The 12,565-nt window shown below is 38.9% G+C and overlaps 1 protein-coding gene across 1 annotated transcript; it reads right to left on the bottom strand.

Moving 5' to 3' along the window:
- Window positions 1–1,263: 1,263 nt before the first annotated feature.
- On the bottom strand, window positions 1,264–12,254 carry GTPBP4 (GTP binding protein 4). The gene is made up of 17 exons (XM_014872258.2): window positions 12,122–12,254; window positions 11,287–11,457; window positions 9,999–10,102; window positions 9,785–9,921; window positions 9,073–9,173; window positions 8,600–8,692; window positions 7,904–8,095; window positions 7,753–7,818; window positions 6,946–7,035; window positions 6,434–6,544; window positions 6,099–6,176; window positions 5,939–5,990; window positions 5,261–5,361; window positions 4,194–4,391; window positions 3,232–3,297; window positions 2,011–2,145; window positions 1,264–1,499 (listed from the first exon to the last, which is right to left on the bottom strand). The coding sequence occupies exons 1-17, from the start codon at window positions 12,167–12,169 to the stop codon at window positions 1,347–1,349; spliced, it is 1,896 nt and encodes a 631-aa protein (XP_014727744.2). The 5' UTR covers window positions 12,170–12,254; the 3' UTR covers window positions 1,264–1,346.
- Window positions 12,255–12,565: the final 311 nt, after the last annotated feature.

Genomic DNA, 12,565 nt, shown 5'->3' with positions numbered 1-12,565 from the left:
CCCTTGGACTGTTGTTTTCTTTCCAGACATGAAGCCATAAGGAGAATAATCTCTGTCATTGCCACACTCTAAGCACCACCCTGCCCATAAAACACCACTGAAGCAGCATGATGAGAGCAGGGCACAGATCTACTGCAAAGAAGTTCTGTTTTTCTACTTCAGCTTGGAGCAAAAGCTGGCAAAGCAGATCCTGAAGTAGAAGTTGTGTGTACACGGAAGCTGAAAGAAGTTTTGCTTAACACTTCCTCAACGTCCCTCAAAAATTTCTTGTCATTGGTCTTCTTTGCAGCATTACAGTATGCATTAGGTAGTATACAATTCTGCATTTATTACATAAAGGAGATGAGAGAAACTCTATAGATTTACACATGATGCAAAAGCTGACATCTGAACAGTTCAAAAATGAGGGTTCTTTCTTCCCCCTTATATTTTTGGGAGTGTATGTTAGTTTTCAATGTGGATTTGAAGTGTACTGTTCAAGCAACACATTTAATATGTATCATTTTACAAACTTCTATATAACCATTGACCAAATAGGGACAAAAAGGAAATATTTCACATTTGACAATATATTTTGCCTTGAGCAGATACAGAATTTTGTCTATCAGATCCTGAAGAGAAAATGTCTTACTAAGGCAAGGATGACTAGCATGTGCTTGGCACAAAATTTCAGTCGGATCCTCATTCTCTATGTGTCTGAAATATTCAAAGTTATAAGGTGTAACCTTCCCTGCCCCTGCTGTTTTAGGCTAGTACAGGTGCCAGGTCAGTATTAGAACTGCAGTTTCTCCTCCAGTCACCTTTTATCTTAGTAGTGGCAGCATTGCTCAGTGCAGAAACATGAACGTTGTGTAGTTCTTGATGCTCTCCTGTTACTTCCCCACCCATTTCAGCCTTCACCAGCAACATAAACTCATCATAAAGGATTACTTGCATGCAGCAATCCAAACCTTACTGAACCCAGGCATTTTTAATTAATGATAGTTTAACGAAGTGTTCACATTTAACCTCATTTTAATTACTTTTGTATAGAAATATAAACACTTTACTGATACATGAAAGTCAGGAATAAAAATATGAAAGGAAGTTTTTTATGTCTGTTTATAAATGGTTTCTGCCACTAGAATTGAGAACTTTCTCATGGTATTGCTGGGAACTGCAACATCAAGGTACTGAAATACTGAACTTGAAGTATCTTAACCACTAATATAAAACACACACTTAAACACCGAGTATGACCAAAAAGGATGACAGGGCTAGAAATTAGTTTTAATAAAATTTAATTTTGATTTTAAATTTAATTTCTTGATTTTTGATTAGTTTTTAATTTTGATTCAGAAGCCTGCTTATCTTCTCTGTGTTTTACCAGATTTTCTCTTCCCAGCCAGCAGATGTTTTGGCTTCAAGTTAAATATATGCCTGTCTGCCTCTCCTTTCCTGCCCAGGCGATTCATTTTCTTTTGAGCTTTCTTTGCCATGACCTTGACCTTCTTCACCATCTATTTAAAAAGAAACAAACAAACAAATATGCAGAGTAACTTCCTCAGTAACTCAGGTAACAAGCTTTACCTTCAAAAAAACCCACTAAGCTGGATGGTTTTATCAAGGACATTAACACCAACTCTAGAGCAGTATCACTGCGACACTATCAAAGTGACACCAACCCTCCTTAGCAAAACTTTCCAGTACACTAACACAGGATCATGCTATCCCTGGAATTCCTCACTTACTAAAGGTGGAACTCCACAGTTTGCAGAATTCTTCCTTCAGACTTGCATTTAGAGGCAAGAATTCAAATGTACTTCCTTGGTCTGTATTATTACACATTATTTGTAAGAAGGAAGTAGAGAAACATAGAGTCCAAATGAAAAGATGATGAAGCTGCAGGGAGACCAAACACAAAACTCTGGACAAACATAACCAGCCTACTCTGAAGTTTCCCAGGAGCTGGTTTAGGTACAGTCATGCTGGTTTAGCTGGCAAACAAGTAACTACAGATAAATAACAAACCTTTTCATCCCGAAGGCCAGACACGTCCCGTGGTGTGCGAGAGCAGCTGCGACTGCGCGACACCGACCTGGGGGTTTCAGACTCATCCCGTTTACGTTTCCTCGTGCTGCTGCGTGACCTTCTCACATAATGTGCCTGAAATTGGAAATATCATTTCACCTTTAAAGCCAGAAACAATCAGCTCGTTTCTAATCAGAGTAACAGCAAAAAGAGGAAGCGGATTTCTGTGATAAATCATATTGGTTATTTCATAGTTACGTAAAGATCTTGACAGCTGTTGGTCACTGCCTCTCTGTCCTACAGGAACACTCAAACTTCACTGAATATTACTGTTTTTTCCTCCACAATTACTAATTGGCTTTTTCTTTTTTTCTTTGGGTGGAGTAGAATCATAAGTAAGCAATAAAAAGATACAAATTAATGGACAGCAACACTTAAGCAATTTTGCAACAGCAAAATAGCCATGGTGAAACCTACCCTGATTAGTGTTCTGTGTACTGGGCAAAGCCCTAGAGAATTTCAGACATGAAGATTGATCATGTTATAGCAGAAGTATTACATTCCTACATTGCTCCTACATATCAGCATGGCATGGCAGCTTTGGGAACCATAAATGCTTGCTTCAGATGTGTAATGTTGACAGTTCCTAACTCCTTGTTTAGCTAAACAATTAAGAGATATCAAGATCCAGGGAGCTGTAATACTGCTGGATTTGTGTACAAAATGTTTTGCGGGTTTTTTTTAATTTCTGTTAAAATAAAATGTCTCCTGAAGGCCAGTCTCTGATGAAATACTTTATCTGCCTTACATTTAAAGATGCCAGCTGCCCTCAAAAACTTCAAATACAGCTCATGGAATTAACGAACTATAAAAAGATACACCTGATCTGTCACTATTTCTGACATAGTAGAGTCTCATCCAACAAAGCAGACTTGAAAATTAAGAAGTATGCTTAGCCAAGTCTGTTCTTGAATCCTACACAAATTCCAAGAAAGCAGTGTACATGTATATATGACTCTTAATAAATGCTAGTTTTTCAGTTTATCCAACCTGTTTTGATCACATTACTCAAAAATTTCCAGTACCAACTGCCTAATTTGCACTTCCTAATTCATCCTTAATAGATGTTTCTTGTGCTAACTATAATAAGCATTTCAACTGTGCTCAAACAAATTTAAGTCTCTTTTAGATAAATATTATGTTTAATTAGCGAAAACTTACATCATCTTTATTAGTCATGTCAAGTCCAAGATCAGTCATTTCTTTCTCTAACACCTTCCTCTGGACCTGTAAAAACACAGTTAAGAAAACATGTTTCTTTCAAAAAAAATCCATTCACCTTACTTTTTGTCTCAATATACCACCACAAGTCCATTCTATTCACTATATATTTCTGGCTTTATCACATCTACAAGCAGGTCACTGACATCCTACCTTCATATTTCATTTTTTGCAACTTATTTTTTTGCACCCATAAATTCTGCTTCAAAGGACTGCAATGGCCCAGCATTTCCTAAAGATCTTATAATTAGTTTGCCTTTCTGGGGGGAAGCTGACAAGGAGAGGTAGTTGGGTCAAAAATGTTTTCTTTTCTCCCAAAAGGCACATGCTCTGGAGAAGGTACGAGATCCTGGGGGCAACAGCAGTTAGATTCATTTTCTCAAAATGTCTAATTATCAGTTTATTACTTTGCAATTGTTCTGGACTGGTCAGAGGAGACTGTCATCAGAAAGAGTGAAACCTGGCTACCAAAAAGACACATCACCTTCTCCAGAACCCAGAACAGATTTTGCATGATTGTGATTTCAAGTAATTACCTAATTCTTATAATTATTTGAATTTTGAGCAAACAGATAATATACAATGCAACAACCTAGTTAAACAAACCGAATCATATTATTAAAAACCTTTTCTGTAATATATATAGTGTTTTACACAGGACACACTTATGTGACACAAAAAAAAAAAAAAAAAAAAAAGGGCGACTATCTCTCCTCAGCTAAGCAGCGACCAGAACTCCTGGGAGAACAGAAGGAAGCAGCAGTGAAGGGGCCAAGTATGAGCAAAATCCCCCAGTTCCACTACCTAACAATGATACATGCTTTCATGATGTTGTGATGTTGTTACATAGCAGCAAGATTTTTTTACAGATCATGTTTTTACAGAACATGCTCTATACTCACCTTTTTAGCTGTTCTAGGCATCCTTGGACCATGAACGTCTTTTTCCTTTGACTGCAGGATTTTCAGTTTCTTCTTTTCTCGGATCCGTCTTGCCAATTGTCTGATTTCCATCATTTCTTCATCTTCACTTTCTGGTTCACTGTCATATTCTCCAGCAGCTTCTCTCAGCTCTTCTTCTTTCTCCAATTCTTCCAGTTTCTTAGATTTTAAAGAGGTAAAATGGAGATCAGATCCTTGACTTATGATCCTCAGTATTACATTTGTACATGGTCCTGGGCCATGACACATACAGACCCTTCAAAGAAGGAACTAAATTACCTGATAATCACACTGAGCCACACCTAATGGAGCTGGTGATAAGATTACTGTGAACTCATGAACACACTGCTGTGCAGACTAGCTCCATCACTCCACATTATCACTTGGCTAAATTTGTGTGGCTGCCCAAAGCTGCCCAGTGTGTGAGAGCAGCTGTACTGTCCTGTGAGCTGTGCTTGCTGTGCCATTTCTGGAAACAGACTCTGAAAAACCCTTGTCTTCTGACATTTAGCATGAGTCCAGAATATCAGCAATTCACAGGAACTCAACTGCATAACTGGCAGGCTCCTTGGGCTGCACTCACCACTCCTCCTTAACAACCAGCAGGAAAGCCAAACAGTGATTATGAAATAAAAATGTTACAAATTGAGCATTCAGTCAATTTCCTCCATAGACATAAATCTGATGGATGAATTTCATATTATTAAAAATACATAAAGTCTGATAGCGACATTCCTGTAGCTGTGTCAAAGAACAAAGAAATATAACTTCTAGTGCAAACCTCATATTTTAGAATGGAACAGATAAGATCACCATCATTCTGGCAAGGTGAAGCAATTTTCCATTCTTCTGAAATTCTGTCCTTGAACATTTAAAAAATAGTATCTTTTCCCATGACAAGTGCAGACAATGCAAAAAAGAACAGGTTCTCATGATACATTGTTTTTAATCTACAAATAGTAACTGACATTAAACAAATAAGAGATAAAGAAGAAAGAAAAATGTAAAGCAAAAAATGGAAAACTCACTCTCATTATATCAGGATCAATGTAGTCAAGTATATTATGGCCTTCCCATATCTCTGGAATCTTATCATATTTCTCAGATGAGTTCATTAAGTCCCAGTATTCTTAAAAATACAACAGAAGTTGATAAAGAGATAAAAATTAATTTCAAATAAAGTTCCATGACAAAAAACAACACTCAGAACACACACACAAAAGAAGTGCCCTACCCCTAAGAATTTGGCAGCACCCCTTCTATATTCACAAATATTTCTGATCTCCATCCTACTGCCAAAGATTGTTCAGTTATGGCATGACCCCCTGCCCCAAGACATGCCAGGCAACAAATACCCAGCTGAAACACAATATATGCTGCTCCCCCTCATGTTGATACTTAACAAAGAGAGCATCAAAAATTAATGAAGTACTACAATACAGAATGGAAAGAAAAAAACCCACTTGAATAATCAGACCAGCTGTTTCATGTCTGTGACACCAAAATGGGAAGCAACTGAGTGACATCACAAAACACATCACTAAAGATCACCAGTTCTGGAACAGAAGGATAGTATGCAAAGAAATGGTGGCACTGGCAATTAGTTGAAAGGAGTCAGGCTTAGGTATTCCCCCTTAAGGCTGAAATAGCCATGCTTTCCTGTTTAGTAATAAAAACGGTAATACCAATTCTTATCTAATACTTACTCTGCAGATCCAAAATATAATCATCTCCCATTTCAAGTTCAATATCTCTCTCCTGCAAAGACATACATGGCTTTAGATACCATCTAATTTAGAAGCTATGGACTAACACAGCAAATTTAAAATCCAGCTGCTGATTTCCTAATTTAGAGATGCCACTTACCAATTTCCTCTTGGGAGTGTCCACTTCCATCCGTTTCTTACGAGCTACTACTCCGTCAGGTATAAAAGGCAGTCGCTCCTGGAATAAATCCACCCCAATAAAAAAGGGAAAAGAAGTTCACATCAATTTTTTTACACTGCTATAAATCACCAGCTCCAATGTAATGTATTTCTGAAAAATACAAAATCCCAAGCTCCCACCAGGAAAGGCACTTACAGATAATAAATTAGAAAACTTCATCATATGAATCTGTTCACAGATTAACAATGACAGAATTCTTATCCTACTGAAGAAGTACTGGGAAATACATTAAATAGTGTAAACACGTAGCCTACCTTGTTATCTCTTTTGGTTGGCATGGCCAAGTGTAATCTATTCAGTACTTCATTCACTTTGTTTCCTTTCATTTTAGTATCAACACGATGGGCCAACAGTCTGTCACAGGCCTGAAAGTGCACATGACAATGTCAGGTGAGGAACAAAGCCTTTCAGACACAGCAAATGACACTGCAGGCATTCAATCCCAAATTTCTGGCTTCACATCTTATTCTCTTTTTGTCTTATACCTCTAACTCTCAAGAAAGCATCAAATTATTTTACATTAAAACCATCATGGGAAGATGAATATGCAGATATATATTTTTTAAACAGGACTCAGAAAAAAAAATCACAATTAAAAAAATATTATGACACTATTTTCCACTTTCACCAAAACTAACTGAGGCACAAGAAGGAAAACATTTTTAAAGTTTATCACTATAATGAAGTTTTAACTGAGATTAAACTCATACAAGTGAAGCAAAATGTCAGCTGTTCATTTGGGATGAAACAAAGAGAATGCACCTACCTCTGTTTTAACTTGGATTACACCTTCTTCAGTTAGCGTACTTGTCTCTATTACGGAAAATCCTTCTGCTTCAAAAGCTTCAAATATTTTCTAAAATTGAAAAATTACCCAAATAATGACATCCTGTTCATTTTCTAATATACCAATACATTAAGACCAGAAATCTTAATCCAATATCAATACATACAATTTTATCAATACAAAATCAATACATAGTATTTTATTAGAAGGTGTTTCTAAAAAGATGACAGGAAGTTTACAATTATACTTCCATTTAATCTCTGTCTTCTTTTATAAGCTAATAACTACTTTCTAAAAGGTACCTATATATGACCCATAAAGTGGAAAAGAAAGGAGTGAGAGAAACACGAATTCTATGCGCTTTAACCTGCAGATACAATCGAATTAAGCCTGCAGGACTTTTTATTGCAGCTGTTCAGTGACACCTCTCAGTCTAGAGCTCACTGTGTCTAACTGTCACTGAAAGGATTATTGAGTAAAGCCATGGTTTAACTTCCAATTACAGCAGTAATTGAAAGTTCTCACACCACCAGAGATTACTGAAACCATTAAGAACCTGCCTTCTGTTTGGCATTTACAATATTCAGGCACAGACTACATTAGACAGTACTAAAGAAAGATGGGGTCGAGACCTGCAAAGCTACCTTCCACTGCACTATTACAGCAGTTCAATAAAGAAATTATCATGTAAAAATTTTTGCCCAATAAAAATTATAACCATCCACAATGCACGCACAGTATTTTCATAAACATCAGAAGACAAAGAGGTAAGAGAAGTATCCTAACCTGACTCTCTTCAGGAAGTTCTGAAATCCTCTTCACATCACATTTGTTTGCAACGATTATAAGTGGCTGATAAAAAGGCAAAAAAAAATCTGAATTCAAGTTGCCATGCTTTAAACCCCTGGGTTTTGTTAATAATGTGAATAGGACTCACCTTGTTAGCAAACAATGGCTTAATATTTCTGAAGAGCTCCACCTGCTCCTCCAGGCTATGCCCACACTGCTCAGACACATCCATCACATAGAGCACAGCAGCACGCAGATGTGCCAGGGCAGTGATAGCCTGCATCTCGATGGTGTTCCTGTCCTCCAGGGGGTGATCCAAAATACCAGGAGTGTCTACTACCTAAAATTAACATCATTAAGCCAGGTGTTACTGATCAGCTATTGCAGAGTACGTGCTTGATTGTTCGATATTGTCTTTTTTAAGACAGCGACAGCTTTTCCTTTCAGTCACAAATAGGACTGTGAGCTCTGCTCAACTGAGAACTAAAAAGGTAAAAATGGGAGAAGAATGAGGTTTCATAGCCAACACTCCCAAGTATTGCAGAAGAAAGGAAAATGCTGCCCCCTACTCGGCCCAGAATGTGAAAGTGATAAAAAGTGATCAGGCTTTAGTCAGTAATTCCATTTCCCATCTTCCCTCCAACCAAAAACAGACCCATGCATGCACATTTTTAGAACAGGTTTTGACTGCTGCCCTCACTTGGCACACTGCACCTTGCACAGCAGCTGTCAGACACAGCATGTCTCATCAAGACACAAAAATGCAACTCCCGTGGCAAAAAGGCAAATCGGGCTATAAGGAGCTGACTCTTTCAAGAAAATGCAAAACAGTAACAGTTCTTACCTGCCAACGTAGATACCTATAATCCATATGACCCACAAAGAGAGATTTCGTGGTAAAGGCATAAGGCTGCACTTCTACATCTGCTCTTGTAACCTTAAAACAAGATTTAGTCACATTCAATTCAAAATTTCCTGAAGGTGCAGGTAGTATATCCTAATTATAATACACTCACTTTGCTACAGAGGAAAAAAAAAGAGCTAAAAATTGGTTACTCTAGCTTCTCTGAAAGTATTTGTCTATCAGAAAATATGCTAATGGGATGCTATTTTGGAAAAGATAAGGATTTTTAAGAGTGAAATATATCATAATTTTCCATTTATTTCTCCAGGAATTTCATTCAACCTTTACTCATACATTTGAACTTGATACTGCTCACATTGGACACTGCCACAACTATATCAAATTGTTTCGAAGTCACCTTATTTTAATTAAATTGTACCTCAATATTATTTATGGAAAAATCACTCACATACCTTATTTATAAAGCTGGATTTCCCAACATTTGGGTAGCCACACAGCAGAAGAGTTCGTGTATTGGGATCAATGGTTGGCAAACGAGACAAATGCTGTCGCACTGAAATGTTGAAAAGGTTTTTTAAGTATCTCCGATAATTTAAGTTTTACTGAGATGGAAAAACAATACATATGCTGAATTGTTTACATAAAAATTAGTAACATTTCTGATATAATATGATAATTTATGAAAGCATGTAATAGTTTGCAGACTCCACAAGTATAATAAAATAAAAATAAAATGTCATAAATATTTAAGAAATGAAGACTACTGTCTTATAGCTAGAATGACTCCACCACATCAGGCAACATAACCTGAAGTAATAATAATTCCGAAGTAACGAGTAATGTCTGCAAAATCTTTAACAACATTTTTCACATGCATGTTAGTGAAAAGAATGGCAAGTAAAAGCATGCCTGTGACTTTTAAACAAAGAAAAAGTTTTATCACTGTTAGTAATACAATAAAATTTCATAAATATTCAAAGAGAAAACTATTTTGATGAAAATAAACACTAGGCATTTGGGGATTTCAAAACTGTTCCTGTGTTTCCTGGGTCTGTAACCTGTCCTAAACGCGTTCTTCTCACTGCTACTAAGCGTCATATCCAACACTGTATCCAACGTTATATCCAATTCACGTGCCTTTTTCAGCCCAGATGTAACACCCACCTTGCTCCAAATACTCCAGGCTCTGTTTCTGTCTCTTGATGATGGTGCACATGCGTCCCAGGGCGGCCCGTTTGAGCTGCTTGCAGCGGTACAGAGAGTCGCCGTACTTCATCAGCCGCACGTAGTCCTTGGCAACACTGCGGGCACAGGAGAGCAGGGTTCAGCCAACAATCCACCAGGCACGTGCAAAAACAGACAAATCAATGCCCCTTACTTGTCAATCAGGTTCTTGGCAATATTGATCTGCCCCAACGCCAGCTTGTAGTGATCTTTGTCATACAGAACGTTCATCAGGTCCGCATAAAAAGGATGAATATCCTAAAACAAAAGCATAATGTTCAGTCTCATATTTGCTCACTCTAAGATGACTATTTCTTGCACACAATATAAGTCCTTTTTTTACTCCAGTACAGCAGCACAAATTACACTAAAAGCCAAACAATTTTCATTGCTATTTTATGAAAGAAAAATAATATGCTTGGTCATTAAATGCATGAATATTAATTGCTCTGATTTTCTTCTGCAAATATATCTTTGACTTATTAATAGAGAGTTTCCATTTGATCTTTTGCTTTCCAAAATACTTCATATTACAACTTCAAGGTCTCTTTTTTCCAAGTAAAAAACTGCAAGAAGCCAACAGAAATTGCCTCTAAAAGGAAATTCATATTATAGCAGAAACACAGCAATACCATTAATCCCTTTATTTTTTTGAGTGCTGCATTAAATTCTATACAAGCCTGGACAAAAAGAGTTTCTTCAATGCCCAAATAAATCCTTATCTTTTCAAGGAAGTGGCATGTCTGGTACAAATCTTTTAAGCAGAGTATTTCAGCTAGTTATGTATTTACCTGAAGAAATTTCACCATGTGACGTTAAAAAAATCCCCCAGAAGACATTTCTGAGAATTCTGGAGCAACACCCACTGGATATGAAATCACCAAAAAATTAATTTAATAGATGAATAATTTCAGTCTGAGCAAAAACTGCCCATAAAAAAAGTCCCACTGGGTACATGGATCCAGTTGCAGCTGTTGGAAGTTAATACCCTATTTCTGAAGAGACCCTTTATGGGGCTGAGGACAACATTTATGTTGTCAAATTAACTCCTGAAGATGGAAAAGCAATATGATATATTTTACATGTATCATATTTATATTTTATACAGATCCATTATATTTCTGGGTATTTCCTAGGGAAGACTCAACATAAGCACAATTTCCATATGCAAACACAAAGAAGAAATAGGCAAACACAACATACTTAAAAATCCCCACATTTTGTCTTCATTTAAAAGCACCTTCTGGCAAACATATCTGATTAGCTAAAAGCTTATAAAATCCAGCCTTTAATAACCATCCACGGGCACAACTTTGACTTCTGTTCTTCATAGGAACATACTACTTTTGCAGTACAGGTTTTGCCTACTACTCACAGTAAAATCTACTTGAAATCAGACAAACTGTCTACACAGAGAAATCAGCAAATGAGAAAACACTTACATCTAATTTCGGGAAATCGGTTAAGATCTGAGTGAGTCTGTCATGGTAATTTTGTTGAGTATATTTGACTTTTCGCATATAAAAATGTCGAATCCGATGGATTTGATAATGTTTATGAATGACAGTTGGGGTCTTTCGCTGAGTCTTTGACAATGTCAAGTCTATGAAGTCCTGCAATCGAGGAAACATGATTAATTACACCAAATGTCAAGTTCTTGAAAAGGCAATAATTTTATTTTGGTGGAGGAGCACGCAGACGAGTTACGTGCATCCATAATTTGACACGTATGTTTTAAGGCAGGCAGAAATAAGCAGTTTGCACATTCCCTGCCCAATTTCTGTATCAGTGGACCGCGGGCTGCCCCCGGCCCAGCCGCCCCAGCCAGCCCAAGCCCTGCGGGGAGTTCCTCATCATTCTTAATTTAAAATCCCTTCCTCCTACTGGCAGAGGACTTTATTTTGAAGAAAAATGCTGCGATGAGTTACGGTATGACGCAGGTTTGGAAAACAGGAGGGATTTTTGTGGGGGCCACCCCGACACCCCGGCAGGGAGAAGCGCAGCCTCAGGATCGCTGCTCAGGGTCCCCTGACAGGACCCCCCCGACACTGTACATGGTACGGGCCGCCGGGCGCAGCAGCAACAGCACCAGCCAAGGGCGAGTCCACGGCTCCCGCGGGAAGAGGGGGGAGGCAAAGGCCGACACCACGCCGGCACCGCGGAAGGGGCAGGAAGGCAGCGCGGTGCTTGGAAGCCGCCGAGCGGGAGGAACGGGAGGGATATCCCGGTGCGGAGGGCACTGACGGCAGTGGCAGGAACGGAGAAGCGCGGCCGTACCTTGGCAGACGGAACCACCGTGATCTTCTTGAAGTTGTAGAGCGCCATGGCCACCGCCACCGCCGCGCCACGCGCCGGAAAGGGAGCAGGCCCCGGGTTCTCGCGAGACCTCAGCGCATCCGGCCCGGGAGGGCGGGAGGGAGGGAGTGGGGGGGGAGAGAGGGAGGGACGGAGGGAGTGAGACAAGGCAGAAGGGGAGAAGGCGCTTGAGGTTGAGTCTGAGTCTTTCAAGAGAAGCGCTTGACCATCATCAGGGTTGTAGCGCTGGCTCCTTGCTGTGATCATTCGGGGCAGATATGGCTTGTGCCCCGTAGGGTCGAGAGGCTGATTTCCAATAGCACGAAGGAGCGGAGAATGAGGATGGGGGAAGGGACCCCGAAAGCCTTACCGGTGCCAAGGGGTCCACGAGTGGCTCTTCCCCAGACTATCGCAGCTAGTAGCCAG

Source organism: Sturnus vulgaris, chromosome 1, assembly GCF_052056855.1.
Source record: "Sturnus vulgaris isolate bStuVul1 chromosome 1, bStuVul1.hap1, whole genome shotgun sequence".
Taxonomy (NCBI): domain Eukaryota; kingdom Metazoa; phylum Chordata; class Aves; order Passeriformes; family Sturnidae; genus Sturnus; species Sturnus vulgaris.
The sequence above is the reverse complement of the archived record's forward strand: the minus strand, read 5'-3'. Positions and strand labels throughout refer to the sequence as shown.